This window comes from Hyposmocoma kahamanoa, unplaced genomic scaffold (genome assembly GCF_003589595.1).
Source record: "Hyposmocoma kahamanoa isolate Upper Pololo Valley unplaced genomic scaffold, ASM358959v1 78, whole genome shotgun sequence".
Taxonomy (NCBI): Eukaryota; Metazoa; Arthropoda; class Insecta; order Lepidoptera; family Cosmopterigidae; genus Hyposmocoma; species Hyposmocoma kahamanoa.
This window is the reverse complement of record NW_020653945.1, coordinates 22,356,835-22,373,834: the sequence shown is the minus strand read 5'-3', so window position 1 is coordinate 22,373,834 and position 17,000 is coordinate 22,356,835. Positions and strand designations below refer to the sequence as shown.

Sequence of the window (17,000 nt, the reverse complement as noted above, 5' to 3'; positions counted from 1 at the left end):
TTCCATTATCAATGCCCCTTATAAAGATTGCAGAAGAAGTGAAACCACATTCTGCGGTACACGCGCACTCCGACGGCGAATGGGTGAATCATTTCATTCGAGTTTTATGGCACAATATGTTCATACAGGCTTATTATTTATTACATAAACAATGTAATAAGATATTTTGACAGTGATCAATTATTTATAACCTTTTGAGTAATTTGATTTAGAATGTGTATTAGTAATAGAAAATAAATAATAATAATAATATGTTTATTTCTCCACAAAACACGTTCAGAAGGTTCTCAGTAATTTAAGAAACATTAACAGCTTTTGTAGGATATAAATAGCCATAATAAATATCCACAATAATAATAATAATTTATTTCCAATCACAAAGGTTTTGATGTTGATCTTATAATAGATACAATGATAGATCATACAAAGAGAGAGAGAGAAACCTGTACTAGGATACCTTGTGTTACAGTATTCCAAATAATAATAATGTGCCAGACAATCACACCAATTAGCTGGTCTCAAAACAAGGAATTCGCTATACCATGAGTGTCTTTATATCACAAACATAATATAAACGAATATCACGGTAGTAATGGTATGCTAATAATTGTAACTATTTTATAAAAAAAAACTGACCTCACAAGTTTGTGGAATTACATCTGTTTGTCAAGTTTTATTGAAATTTGTAAATTGAAAGTGTGTGAAATCCAATGAACCGGGTTCGTCCCATATCTTGCCACCCTTACAGATGGAATTTTTTCTTCAAATTTTAATTGGGCCACGACTAAGGTATCCCCTTTCCAACAAAAAAAGAATAATCAAAATCGATTCTCAAATATCGGAGAAATCGCGTTTCTTTTATATGTAATATCAAGTGACGGGACGAACGAGTCGTGTGCCTGATTGAGCTACACACCTGTCCATAACAGTTGCAGTGTCACCAAAAAGCTTAAATCGCATAGATCTGAGGGGCACTGCCACTGCGCCCGTCACACTGAGACATAAATTGACAAGTCCCATGTGCCTGTTAAATTACAGGCACATGGGATTACCAGCACCCTTCCCTTCAAAACCAGATCGCAGTAATACTAACATTAGTGCTTGTCGGCAGAAATCGATAAGGTAGCAGTACTTCCTTGGGCGAACTCTTTTACAACGAGCTCTGCTGCTGCTGAAAAAAGAATGTTAAAAAGAGAAGTCGGTTAAAAAGAGACCGTTATAGAATTTATATTTCAGTTTTGTTTTGCCTTTGTCTATAAAACTTTATTTACTTTATTTTTATATTATCCGACGTGCAGTTTATTTTCGCGAGGTATTCAATGCTGTCATATGTCAATCCCAATATTGTAACGTGATAGTTCTGACAAAACATGTCTCGAATCCATATGAGCTGTTTACAAACTTCATACAATTGTGACTTTTACCACCATCAGGCGATTTCTACATAGCTTTCGACACTCCGTCTCAGATTCAAAATAGTAATTCCAGTAAAGCGTAGTTTCGCAAAGAGTAATGATGTTTGCCTGACCTGCATGCTTGATTGAAATTGACAAACTGACCGCTGCTATAGAGCTCAGGTTAATTGAGTTAGATAATAATGAATTTTGTTATTTAACATGTAAGAATACTCAGGAGTAATAAGTCCTATACGATCTTGTACATTGTAGTCATTGTCCAACCATTGCAGTGTGATTTTGATTGTTTGTTTATAAAACGAATCTTACAACATTATCGACCTATTTATATATCCCATGGGCACGGGTCTCCTTTCACATGAGTGTTTTACCATGAGCTTTTCAGTGAAGGAAATCATTGTGATGAAACCAGCACGGCGAAGAAGGTTTACAAGCTGCGGCAAACATGTGAAGTTTATTTACGACGAGTGCTGTACATTGAAAGTTTATAGATTATTTTAACACTTAGTTTTGCCCTAAGTATAGAGTCAGAATAGAACTAAATCTTTTGTTTCATATTATCAATATCATAATGTTACAATTTAAAATACAATGTCAAAGAATAATATGGTCATCACTGATATAAACTATAACAATAATTAATTTAAATATGGTGGCATAACTATATAATATCAATAAAAAGAAATATTGTCGAAATATAACGCCAAATAAAAATAAAATTACAATTTCATCGAAAAAACTTCCTACACAATGTAGAGTTCATTATATAACAAAAAAGAGTTTTAAGTCTAATATCCAAGAAAAGAGTTTAGGCGGATATTAAACGTTCGTGCTCGTCGAATCGGGGTAGGTCTCTGATTCGGCAGATTTCTCGTTGCGATAGACTTTCATATTGGCTTGTTGAATACCTGGATTCATGACTACAGTAGGTACTAATTACAAATGTAGACGTCGCCACAATAGTGTTGCAAGATACAAACAAAACAATTGAAGGTGTATAGGCTATAACATCGAGACTGGTTAGTTGGTATGATAACGTAGTTAGCGGTCGTGCTATGAATGAAAAGAAACAAAACACAATCTATCACTTTTTTACGACTTAAAGAAATTAGCGTTTTATATGAAGACGTAATTGAATATAATAATTGAATAAGAAAGAACATTTTGCCCTCCTTGTCATAAATAATGCATTTACATTTCGGTAACTTTCGAGGTATTGGCACCTAAAGTTATATTGTCACCTAAAAAAATGTCAATTAAGCTCATTGACTTACAAATAAATGGACGACGGGTCTAATACAAAAACCACGAAAAAAATGTCCCAAGTCAACCTATTTAAACGTAGTGACATGTAAAGGAATATGAAAAAGCTAAAACGTTGAATTAAAATTGTAATGTCATCGCAGTACTGTCTAATTTTGCTTGCTTCGCTGTCTGTCGAACAAACGAAGACTAAAGCGTGAATGACGCTCTGTATACGATTTTAACGCCCTATAAGTTCGGACACTTTTTAGCGCGGACCCGACGTCCATATAAATTGTAAGTCAATGATTACGCTAAAAATGTCGATTGCGTTAGTTATGTTAGTTAAGAAGGGCGGCACTGGCAGCCAGTTAAACTCTAATAATAATGCCTGAGTTTTCCTTAATTCCATCTCAGTAATAAAACCTTTGTGCTATTTCTTTACGGAATTTAAAATTCGATGAGTCAATACACTGCTACATTATGTCCCAATATTGTGAACGCGCATTCTGCTCACGTCTGCGATACCCATTAAAATTATACAGCCTCTACAGCTGATTCAAAAGGCTATGCAAGGCTGGCACTAGCCATCTTTACAATGCAACTTGTAATCTTATTCCACTCACATATAGGTATTTTTATACGTTCATTGTCAAAAGTATTAATTGATCATCATCAACGCTCTAAGGTCAAACAGACTAGAGACTGTAGGACCAAGGAATGCTCCGATGGGCACACGTCTGGGGCGAAATCCGTAGTTACGACCATTTTCCTAGTAAGAATGACCTATGGGCCTACTCACGAAATCCGCTAACGAAAGACGGGCCCGGTCCAAAGTGTCAAATCGTGTTGTCATTATGTTCTTAGTTCGCTGGTTTTCAAGAGTAGGGGCCCAATCCAAAATACTTACTGTTTTGACCTGTTACTGGAATTTGTTCGAAACATGCAAAGTTTATTGTGAATGGGAGCTTTTCATTGGTTAAAATAATCACATGCCTAAGTCGGGATAGTCTACGATATGTCAATTTTGCGCAGAAGATACGTTTCAGTTTTTTTTATAATATCTACCTTATGAATGGATGATGAATAGATGATCGAGTTCTAGCTCCTGTAAAAATAAATTTTAAAAGTCTCAGAGGTGCGAGCCTGAACCCACGGCCTCTGTTTGAAAGGTGGTAGGTCAAACCATTAGGCTGCCACGGCATTTTTCCGTCCTTATTTCCATTAATTATTTTACTGGTTTAGAAACTTTGCCTACTTCAAGTTGTCCTTCATCTTTGTACTATATAGATAGATTATACTTGGATTAGTATTCACTTCCTAATGTCCAGGGAAATTTTTATTATTTAAGCATACAAGTATGAAATAATAAAGTGTGACAATACTATTTGTAAACGCTAAACAAACTTGTGAATAATATTTGTAAATGAGGTAATTTGTGGAAATCCATTCAGAAAATCCAAAGCATTCTGCAGTCACGTCGACAAAGCTTATAAAGAGTTTCGATTGATTCATATATTTTAATAGCACTTAAGCTGCTTGTCAAAGAGTACATCCAGGGAAGTACTGCCACCTTACCTATGTTTACCGCCACGCAGCTCGTATTACTGCTTACCCTACCAAAATGATATACGGCATTTTGCTTTGGGGTAATGCCGCCAATATCAATAGAATCTTTGTCCTGCAGAAACGTGCAGTTAGGGCAATTTACAATCTGGGCCCCAAAGTATCTTTGAGAGATAAGTTTTAGGAAATTAACATTCCTACAGCCTCACAGTACATTTATGAAAATGTAATTTATGTTAAAAGGAATAGTAATTTCTTTATGAAAAATAGTGACGGACATAACATTAATACGAGGAACAAAAAATCATTTAAGGGGCAATGTATACACTACTATAACAAGATTCCAGTTGATATACAAAATTTGCCTTTCACGTGGTTTAAAACTATAGTGTAACAAAAACTTTATACTAAAGGTTATTATACAACTTCTGCGTACTTGGATGACAAAAATCCGTGGTAGTAACCCGTTTAGCTCATGGAGGTAATCTCGATCTGATATTTCAAATAAAAAAAAATATTGTAAATGTTATTTACAAAGAGCAACCCCTAGAGTTTCTTGCTCATTCTTCTCAGGGGAATCTGCCTTACGAATGAGCGGTAGAGTTTAACCATTGTGACGATTTCAAGTGTAATAATGCTTACCTATGAAATAAAAATTATTTCGAATTTCAATTTGAATTTGAATTTCAAACCGGAACGCAGTAACCTTCGTATTAGGTTACTGCGTTCCGGTTTGGAAGTGTAAGAGTGCTGGGGAAATTACAGGCACATGGGACTTTTCAACTTCCCGACCGGTTCCCTGTAGGATGTTTTTACGAGACCAAATGACGGGACGAACAAGTCGCGCACCTGGTGGTAGGTCAGATGCCTGTCCATAACAGTTGCAGTACCACTCAGTGTTTTAAATCACAAAGACCTGAGGGTTACTGCCACTGCGGGCGTGATCCTGAGACATAAGTTGACAAGTCTCATTTGCCTGTATTTCACCAGTACCTACCCAGTATGCTGACATTACTGTTTGCCGGCAGGAATACGTAAGGTAGCAGAACTTCCCTGAACGAACTCTTTCACAAGGAGCTCTTCCGCACATCAGTTGGGAAACGAAATTTTCTAAATTGGATCTGATCTGGGTATTCTGGGTAGTGCGACAGTTGCCCTAATTATTATTATAAATATTGTGATCAAAACAATGGTCTTCAAATTTGCGATCGGCAACCTCCGTCCACACAATTTATAAATTCATGCTTCACACTCATTCAAGGTTCGATTTGGAATAGTATCAGCCAGGTGACCACAATTTCTATGTATATCAGTACAGTAGAATACTAAACTAAGGAATAAAAATTCCATTCACGAATGTTAGTTGGAATGCAAGTGCTTGGAAAATACCTTGGCATTGAAATTTCATAGTATTTCTTGTCCCCAAAGACTCTACAGTTGCAGATATCCTGGATAAAGGATAAGAGACTTCATGTAACAAAAGATAATAATCCACTAGTTCTGTATACGAATTACGGAATACAAGACCTAGTTCTAAGAAATGGTGTGAACAAATTACTAATGTCAGAGAAACTAGTCTTTATTATTTAACTTGCTATTTAGCTTGAACACAAAGTTCAAATAACATACTGAGAAGGATATAGTGAGTCACAAATTATGATAAATATATGTATTTAAAAGATAAAGCTAAATAAACATCCCGGAATGAGACGGAGCTAAGTTGAAAGAGGCTTACGACAAGATGGTTGAAGAATGACAGAATGAAACAACTGTAATGAAATAGGTGATTGTTTGAGTTGGTCTTGAAATATAAGACAAATACTCATAATTTAGACAGCATAGAGTTTATAGGTATTCGCGATTGTTACATATTGGAACGAAAATGGTGCGGTATTAGTATTAAAGACAGAATGTCAAACAGTATAAGTAAGAGAGCGTTGTGATATAAAAGATGATGTAGTGACCAACTTAGGAAAGGGATGCTTCGATGGTTTGATCATGTAGAACGAACGAATATATATATTGATGGCACAAATTTATAGAGAAATGTGAATGGAGGTATGGGGAGATGTAGACCATGGCGAACATGACTCAGTCAGATTGAGGATGTCTTTAAAAAAGGCTTGATTAAAAGTACCAAGAACAAACGGGCATGTACGAGACTGATGAAACTGGAGGTGACGAAGGTTTGATAGGGACGTCACAAGCAGGTGGAAGACAGGCGTGATGATATGTTTGTATGTATGTGTAAATAAAACAGCCCATATTTAGCCGTGACCGTGAGACCCCTAAAGGTCACAAACGTTGATTTATTTAAAAAAAAAACAAGCATATGCGATTTAAATCCGAAAAAATGGTTTCATTTCCAATTTAGAAACTAGTTAACAACTAAACGATTTTTATTCAAAATACTGTGAACTCCATTAAGCAAAGGTCAAACATTACCAGACACATTAAAATAATGTTTGTCAATTATCACGCGGACAAATATCTGATGTAATTGGATGAGGATGGTCAGTTTATTAGAACTGTAGCTTGTTAAACAGGTCTAAGAAATTATCATAAAATATTTTATTGGTCGCTGTATATGTGCGTAAGCACATCAAGGATGTAGATTAAGAACAAAGAGGCCTGATAAGTAAAGAAGTACTCTGAATATTTATCAAAGAATTCTGATTACCGCCTCCAAGACTCAATTCTTTTGTACTTTGTAGGCTTTTTGGCCTTTTTGTTATAAGTAAATAAACGGTTAAAGACGATGTTTGTCGTGTATACGTCAACGGAACAAACTTGTCGCGACTGAGACCTTGGCACGGATGGGACGTTCGGTCTTTTTGGATGTGACGTCTTTATAGTTTTTCAAAGGAGAGTCAAAATCTTCATCATCCATTGTACCACAGATTTACAATGTGTCCGGTCTTGCTAAAAACGTTTTTACACTATACATTGATTTGTCTTATATTTAATAGCAGTACTGCTCCTTGTAAAAGTCAGGTAAGTACTGCCACCTTACCCATTTCTGCCGCCAAGAAGTAATGTTAGCATTACTGCGTTTCGGTTTTGAAGGGTAAGGGTGCTGGTGAAATTACAGGCACAAGGGACTTGCCAACTTCATATTTTGTCTCAGGGAGACGGGCTTAGTAGCAGTGCCCCCAGATTTAAAGCTATGAGTGGCATTGGAACTGCTATAGACAGGCGTGATTCTTGCCCGCGCACGACTTGATTGTCCCGCCACTTGGTATCGTAAAAATAAATAAAAAATATGACATGTGTAATGGCTATTACTGTCTTTGAAGATCTTTTGAAAGACAATAAGCACAAGATGCAATGTGCAAGACAATAAGCACTACAAGCCGTTACTTTCGAGTACTTTCGACGCGCACTCCACCTCAACAAGGCAAAATGACCGGTGTTCTCTAAAATACATAAATTACCTAAAATCTTATGAGACCGTGAAACCTGGTGCTAAACAGACATATCGTGAACATAACGCAAAGCCGTGCCCCGTGCATCAAATTATCCTCATCGTGGTGTCACCCAAATCGCAACACGCGGTGGCTGGCGCTAGCTAGCCGCCGTGATCCAGCAGCTTCTGTATTTTCATCAACCAGATCAAGGCAAGTGCTGCTTTGTTCAGTGTTTGGCATTGACGATGCAAACCGGTAGGTACGGTTCTCATCTTCCAAAAGGAATCACGAGACGGCTCCTTGTGGAGCTACGTCTATCCTGCAGATATATGGATACTTTTCATTTTTTACCTTCATTCCCATACAGTAGTGATATGTCAGATAAGTAAATATTAATCATATTGTCTAAACTATCGCATTGAGTATGACTTAATAATAGAAATAAAAATTTGTTACTACCTAACGAAATGGATGGACGGGACGAACAAGTCGTAGGCCTCGTGGTAAGCCTGTCCATAACAGTAGCAGTGCCACTCAGAGCTTTTAAATTCCAAAAAATGGGAGGGGCACTGCCATTGCGCCCGTCACCTTGAGACATAAGGTGACTAGTCCCATGTGCCTGTAATTTTAACAGCACCCTTCAAAACCGGACCGCAGTAACACTCACATTACTGCTTGGCGAATGATCTGACCTAATTTGAAATTATCTGAATAAAAGATTATTTTTATTATAATTATTGACGTTTGGCTACCTTGCTTATTTGTTCGATCAGTGATTCAACAAGCATCAACTCTTATTAAACCAACAAAGGTATTCATGGCCACAATAATGCCTGACCTAGTTGCACACATTCAACTAATTTCCGTAACGAGCCTTCCATCAAACGTGCGTATGCGGTTTCATGCAGGCTTAATGAGGGTCTTAATGATACGTAATTACAGATGTCATCGTCATCATCCGGAGGTTAGAAATTTTATTTATAAATATTGTTATATTGTTAGCTTAATCACTTGATTCTTTCTTTGTATTTCAACAACTTTGTATTTCTAATTATTGTCACTTCAGGGAATTAGAGTCGCCTCACATTGCCGCCGCCGAGCTTCGCAATGCAAAGCGACGCGGTGATGCATTAAAACGAACAATACAACATAAACTTTATCCTCTACAAGATAAGGCAACATCTCATTAAACAAAAAACAGAACGAAGCTGCAGTCAGAGACGGCGGGCTATAATATAAGGCAACCCTCACCGTTTAATTTTGGCTCATTAGAGAGCTCTAAGTACACAGAAACTCAATCGCGCGTGATACAGCAATCATGCGCTATTGAGCGCGCGTGTAAAAACATTGGGAGGAAAAGGGAAAGACCGCGTGATTGCGGTCAACAGTCGCGCACTCTAACACGCGCCAGTTTCACGCGGTCTATTCTGCAGTTTCACGCGGTTTATTCTGCAGTTTCATGCGGTCTATTCTGCAGTTTCACGCGGCCTTTACAGCTCTTTCCGTTATAACAAAATCGAACACGAGCCATAGCGCGCCAAAGAACATTTTCTTAAAAAATTTGAAACAGGTAATCGCGCACGATGGCGCGTGCAGGCCTTCCCGCGCACAATCCTGTACGCTCCTGATTAGACGCGGTATATTGACTGTGTAAAGGGGGCTATCGACATCACCGCAGCATTCCGGTTTTTTAATTGAAGCTAATATTTGTAACGAAATAGATCATAGCGTAATGAAGTATATGTCATTTGTATAACGTACAATGTATGCAGATATGAGCCACAAGACTGGTCGTGCGTCTTCAGAAAAATTCATATTGTAATCTTAATGTAAAATTCTTATTCCGTTCCGCGGCAGTCTAAAAGCATTTTCCTTGTTCATTTAATGAAATTGTTTTATTTAGTAGGTCAAATAAGGCCTCCGTCTTTTTTTAACTGTTTTAGTTTTTATAGCTAATACAAATTTATGAATAACGCAGCCAACGTTATGATCTAAAAACCGTTCTCAAGGCGTACTGTAAATAAAGAAAACCGCAATAACGTCATAAAAGGGCAACAATGTGACGTCATCTTGGCTTAAAATAAACGATCCGTGCAAATAACCACTACGAGACTTACTACAAACGAACAATGGACCAATAACCATAATGAACGCGTAATAACAATTGGCAGTGCCTTGAACTTCATTGCAAATTAAAAATATCCCACTAACATAAGCAACACTATAAAGATTGCCATAAATAGCTGACAATCGAGGAATGTTCTATTCAATTAAATTCATTTAGGTGTTACCATATTAGTTACTTATATATAAAATACCACCTACGACGTTATTTGGTCAGGACTTTCGCACACTCATATAATAAAGTGACAGAAATCAAAAGTAATATTTTTGGCAAAATGAAAACATTGTATACGACTTCATGAGAAGCATTTCTTACCAAGAGAAAACGTGTAGCTCATGGCAAGTACCTACCTATTTGTGCCTTCCGGTTTAGAAGGGTAAGGGTGCTGGTGAAATTACAGACACATGGGACTGTCAACTTCTGTCTCAGGGTGACGGGCCCATTGGCAGTGCCCCTCAGATCTTTGCGATATATAACTCTGAGTGGCACTGCAACTGTTATGAACAGCCATGTAGCTTACCATTAGGCGCACTACGCGTTCGTCCCGTCACTTGATATTATAAGAAAGTACCGTCACATAAAAAGTCGGCAATCTGCAAACATGGATAAACCTACACATACAATTAAGTGCAACAAACCTCAGGTTCTTGCAAAAGAGTCCCTTTTTTACTCAGAAGCTATTGAAATTAATAGCATCCAAATTTCAACAGGGAAGATGGTTTCTGGGGAACCAATATTTAATCTAATGTGAAATCCCAAACAGGTATAAGACTGCAGTACTACTATTAATATGTTTTAATTTAGTTCTAATTCGTTTTAATTTAATAAAAATTCGTATTGTTTATATAAAATATTTTGCAAAACGTACGTAATGTATTTAAATTATTAACTTTTGTAACTGTAGCGAAAAAGCCACCCAGGTTCGCATTAATAACTTGTTGATAACTTTACCATCTCATTCGGCCGAATCGTGGGACCTATAAACTGTTCGAAAGGTTGAATTATTTGAAAAAACAAATACACGTGATTTTGATCCGAAATAAATAGATTCGCTCTCAATGGCAAAATAGAAAAAAAAACGTACTTAGCACGACCCAAATCGTCAGTTACGCCAAAACATTATAACTCGAATAACGTCACTTTATTGTTGAAGGTGCAATTTGCAGCAACCATATTTTTTTGCGTAGATAAGTATTAATACAAATATGTTAATTAAATATGTATAATAAAATCACAATATTTCATACGTAAAAAGTAGAGATGAAGCGAATATCCGGTATCCAGCCTAATTTTACTATCTGGCCGGATACCGGACAGTAGAACAATATCCTGTCGGATACCGGATTTTCGAAACTGAGAAAAATTTGCTACGACAAGAGCGAAAACACCGTAAAGGATAATACTCTGTCTAATTTAAAACAAAAGGTAATATTATATTGCAGGCTATGATCAAAGAAAGATACAGGAAAACTTATGAAATTTCATGCACTGAAGAACTTTATGAAACACATAATCTGAAGCTCAGCGGACTATTATTAATGTGTGTAAAACAACAACATTTTCTTTCAGCAAAATAGACCAAGCATATCAATAATTACTTTTGACTTAGATTAATTTATATTTTTATTACTTTTTCTATTATACATCTTTCTCTCTTTAGTCTTTTATTATTTCGTCACATTGTTCGAGAAAAGCACTATATAAGGCTCGGCGGGAAATGGGATCTCTTGACTCGTATTGATACAAGGTCTAATCTTGTAACTCACACTTATTCAGCAATCTCCTTACTTCCCGACCTCTGCAATAATGTACTATTCTCGTATCAGCGCAACGTTATCATCAGCAGCCAGTCATATAAAGCCAATTTTACCTACGATCTAGAACGTTGCTCGGCTTGCACATTAATGAAAACAATCTATTACATAAACTTTGTTCATAATTTTGACACCATCGCAATAAGTCGTATCTCGGCGTAATGTCTAAAATCCATTGCTTAACTAATGTTGTAACCATTCTTAATATTAAATTGTACCACTTCGCAATTTCATCATGCTATTTGAATATAATAAATACATCATGAGTCGTATTAAAAGAGATGTGTACATTAGCGCAATGTTTCCTAACCTCATGTCTGCGAATCCCGGGGGGTCACAGAGGTTATTTCTGGGGGACTACTACGACTCACTTTAGCATGATTAGAATGAATAAATTAGATTGCGGTTTTATTAATTTTACAACTGTTTAAATAACAATATGCTTCATATTTGAAGGGTCTGTAAATCGAGCAGGTTGGAAAACGCTGGAAAAGTCTATTATGACACGCCGTTGGGGTGCGCGAAAGGAGCCTTCCCGAGACTTCCTTTCACCGCGATGGCAAACATGTCCCATAGTTCTGAACTGCAAATCTATGCCATCAATACTACAATACGATAAGAAGAAGAAGCACGACGCCCGACACCCTGAGATATAAGTTGACAAGTCCCATGTGCCTGTAATTTCACCAGCACCCATACCCTTTCAATCTGGAACGCAATAATGCTGACATTACTGCTTGGCGCCAGAAATAGGTAAGGTGGCAGTACTTCCCTGGACGAATTCTTTTACGAGGAGGTCTACTACTACAGATTGGCAAATCCACGATGGCAAACATATCCCATGCACAGTTCACTACAGTGGCTACTAGTGACACGGTCGGTGTGGCTAAATTCTGTGTATGCCATTCTGTGTTTTTCACAGATAATTTTTAGTTCTAAGATAGATTTATAAAAAGAGAATATTTATACATGTTGGTGAAGTACAGAACGTCGAAATTTAAGTTAAAAATTATCATAATAAAATGCCAGATGACCACCTTAATTAGCTGGTCCCAAACTCGAGAAGTACCTGTGCTACGAGTACGCAACGCAATTCACTTTGGACTACTACTTAGAATACTGCACTCAAACCAGAACTAATTGAGAAAAGTTAAATTCTCAGGCCCTAGCACCTTCTCGTCTAATGTCTAAAGCAGGCCAATGAGATTTTCAAATTGTGAATACAATTTCTAATTTCTAGGGTTACGTAGTTAATCTAGGAACTTTTATAATTTTCTTATGTCTATCTGAATATTGAAGCCCATTTAAGCCGTGTACCCACTAGTGTGCCTCTACCACGATTCTGTTCTGATTCTGTGACAGTTGTCGCTAGCGATCACGTAAATTACTTCACAATTTTGAATGGCAAATTATAGAGCGCCTCTGGCGGTCACAACATAAACAAAATTTTGTATATAAACATTTTACGCGATCGCTAGCGATAACTGTCACTGTAATCTCATATTAGGGACACTGTAACCGTAAGCGCGTTTATGCGCTGCATCCAATTCGTATTCGTTCGGAATCCGAGACTACACAAAATATACAAATCTAGAGAACTCGGACATTACAAGTCCGATTCGGATCCGAGAAAATAAGAACATCACTTATACATCTAAAGATAAAATTATCCCTGTGACAGTCCATAAGTTGCAGTGCCACTCAAAGCTTTAAATCGCAAAGATCTGAGGTGCACTGCCTCTGCGCCATGAGACATAAGTTGAAAAGTCCCATGTGCCAGAACGCAGCAATTTTATTTTATTTATTTATTTTCAAGTTACAAAAGACCCATAAAACACATACCTTAGAGACTAGCATACATGATAATATGATAAAAACTATTTATTTATGTATATGTTTGGACAGCCACGTGTGGCGCAACGTGCGTGTCCGATAGCCTTGACAGGTCGCTAGATGTTCAATTGGTACTCTCACCACAAATGAATTAAAGTTCACTCTGTGCCAGGACTCCAACTGCTCAACTCTCAGGGTAATGCTCACATTACTGCTTGGCGGCAGAAATAGGTAAGATCGCAGTACTTCCCTGGAACAACTCTTTCACAAGGAGCTCTGCTGCTACCAAAACTGATAAGAATTGGACGTTGTGCGCAAACGCTCTGACCGTTTCACGTTATTTTACCAAAAATCATAGAGTTTACATGGTTCGCGAGCTTGCCGTGTGGAACGCGTACGGTTCACTGTGAGCAGACTCATTCCAGCGGGTGAAGTATATTTTACGCGTACACGCTAGAACCTCGTTACTATATCCGTCATGTTACAGTTACAGGTCGTTAATGAGTACCCTGCTTTACCTTGCACCAATTTAGTAACAATACGTGTGGTCATATCGAACACGCTCTTGACTTAATTCTATGTATATTATATAATTGAATGATGCCTGAAGTTTTCTAAGTTATGTCATTTACGGACTGTCGATTTGGCAAAGGCAAGTCGATTATTGGTTTAAAGTAAATAGGTATTACTAATTTCATATGTAAAGATCTTACGTTGTGGTGCAAGTTTACTTTGCACATCTTGCTTGTCAATTGTACTCATATCAGTTACCTATAAAACATCGAAAATGTACTCATGTAACAAACCTACTTTATGTAATAGACGGCCTTAAGCCAGGTTGTTCACTTTTAGTTCTCTAAGAATCCGCTAGATGGCATTGACCCATTTGGCGTTATTTCTGAATCACGGTATTAAGATTTTCCCTCGAATGGTGACTACTCGAACGCAATTTTGTTAATGAGAAGAGAAATCTGAGAATACAGAGAGTAAGTAAGGCAACCAGGAGTTTAGTCCCTTCTTGGGAACTGCTACCCGGATATTCTGACATTTCGTATGCTCATATAGGGTGAAAAACCTTACTCGCGGAATGGTTTCCAGGAGTCGAGTCCCTTCTGGGAACGACTGCCCTGATCTTCCGCATATAGGGTGAAATTGTATTGGCGACATACAAGGTGAAAATAAAAACATCTTGAACAAACAACAATTTGGAGTTTTATTTGGCTTGGTTTAGTAACCTCATCCAACGGAAGAAAGACCTTTACACTCACAGTTTTGTGAAAATCTTCATTGTTCAAGTATGAATTGGGTGCAGTATAAATAAATAAAAGATTTCTAATTTAAATTACTCTATTTTCTATGACGAGATCAAATCAAATAGTGAGATTTATTTCAGTTTCAGTGTCTACGAATACATTATTCACAAAATATATAACATCAATAATACTGCTCTCTAGACGAAAAAAGGCACAACTACCATTTTTGTCAAAATTGAGTACAAATACAGGGTTATTTATAAAATACTATCAACCTACTAAGTATATAGTTATTTTTGTCTTTTTATCTTATATTATGTTTTGAATTTTTTATTTTGTTTATTATCTTTTTATTTTGTTTTGTTTGTCTAAGTGTTTTAAATATTTTTTTTGTATCTATGTGTTGTGGTGTTGCAATAAATGTCTATTCTATTCTGTTCAATATTACTAACATCATAAACAACTTTTGTTCCATGACTCCCACAAAATAGTATAAATTTACCAAAAATAAACTTTTAAGTCTTTGTTGAACTATCTGACACTTTTTAAATCTGTTTTAACAACGCTTTCCGGGTGTTGCCTTTCATTAAAATAATTTTAGTAAAGGGTGCTGTCCTTTGCTACTGCACAGAGTTATCAATAATTTAAATATTTTTGTAAAAAAGTAAAATCTCATGAATTATTAAAAGTCGTGGTACTCCTGGATGATTGTTAGCACTTTACAAACAAACCTGTATATTCGGTATCAAAAAAAGGGTTAAGTACTTCTGATATTTTGTAGAAATTTATTTGTATTTTATTTTATACTTTTAAAATTCACGGTCTAATTATACAATTACAGTTATACTTAAATATGAATGATCTAATGCCATTTACGAATTTCCAAGTTTAGCAAACAACATTAAGTGGTTACAAAGAAAAAAATTATAAAAAACACAAACCACAAAAACTAATGTGATTAAACAAATAATGAAAACAAAACAAAACAATAGATAAACATTCAAAAGTTAGTGTAACTCTATAATTGTTGGTTTTACAATAAGCTCGAAAGACACAACGGACATCAATAATCACATTGTCTACCATAAAGGAAAAATTGAACATTTATTAAGTTAAAAACACTAACGTCAAAGGATTTTAGTTATAATGTACAGAACTGTGCCCTTATGTAGTTCAACTACAATAATTACTTCATAAATAACACAAAAGGGGCACGAGTGCCCTTTAGTTATAACTTGTATAACTTTTGCAAAAATAAGATTTTTCATAATATTTTTCTGCTAAGTTAAAAATGTAAGATTTTAATGGCTAATAAAGTACAATGGAAATATCTATGTAATATATGTCTTATGTATATTTAACGTAAACAGAGTAATTAATATTAAATATTTTAAGCTGTTGTTTTTATCAGGAAACCTAGAATTTTTTTCAATTTCTTTACCTTTAAGAATTATATATATATATGTATATATATATATAATTCTTTCTTATAAATTATATATATATATATATATGTATATACATTATCTTTTCTGCTTTCTCTTATTTCTAATCTTTACGTATATTACGTATGTATATAGAGTTTATCTAAAGCTCTATACTTCTAGCCAGTGGTTTCAAACAATTTCTGTTTACCTATTGATTGCTAATTTTTTTTTGTTATTATCTAATATTTTTTCTTTGTAATTTGTGTAAAAGTTAATATGAAGCTCTATATACTTACGTGCAGTGAGTAGATTGTCCTTTTCAGCAGCTTGGCCATTGGAGTAGATTACAGCGAGGGACAGGACCAATAGGATCTTAAAGGCAGCCATTCTTTTGCCTCTTTACTAATTTACTTTCTAAATTGTAATGTAATCAATCTTTTAATCCAGGCGCACTTAACAATGGAAACACTTCTTTGTTTGAAATAGTGAAATTGGTTCGAAGAGTTTGTTTAAATACTATTACAAAATATATTTACCAAATTTGTAGGAATTATTTTTAGAAATGTGTAGTTAAAAAGGTCCGAATCGTGCGCGCGCGCTGTTAGGAGGCTTAAGGCAAAAAGCGCACGCGGCGGTGCGAAGGTTCGCGACTCATTCAGTTTGTGGTGAAAGCCGCGATGTGTTTTATTCGCGGGCGATTTTCGTCATCCCTTGGACGTCTCCCCACCACAGCGAAGAACTATTTACTAACACCATGTGCTGCACTACGTGACCATAATATTGTTGGAACTGTAGTACCTACCGTTCTGCATTTACTAATTCAAGGTTGGAAAAATATTTTAGGAGTGGGCTATTGTACTTCGACTTTTATAGTACGTATTAAGTAGTAACACGTTGGAAGATGCTCAAAAATTATTA

The 17,000-nt window shown here is 36.1% G+C and overlaps 1 protein-coding gene across 1 annotated transcript in view; it reads right to left on the bottom strand.

The window, feature by feature from the left end:
- Positions 1 to 16,749, bottom strand: part of LOC113232926 (protein takeout-like) — a 32,743-nt gene extending 15,994 nt beyond the window's left edge. The window contains exon 1 of the mRNA XM_026467831.1: positions 16,379 to 16,749. Coding sequence (XP_026323616.1) covers positions 16,379 to 16,469 — 91 coding nt within the window. The 5' untranslated portion in view covers positions 16,470 to 16,749. The remainder of the gene's footprint in view (positions 1 to 16,378) is intronic.
- Positions 16,750 to 17,000: the final 251 nt, after the last annotated feature.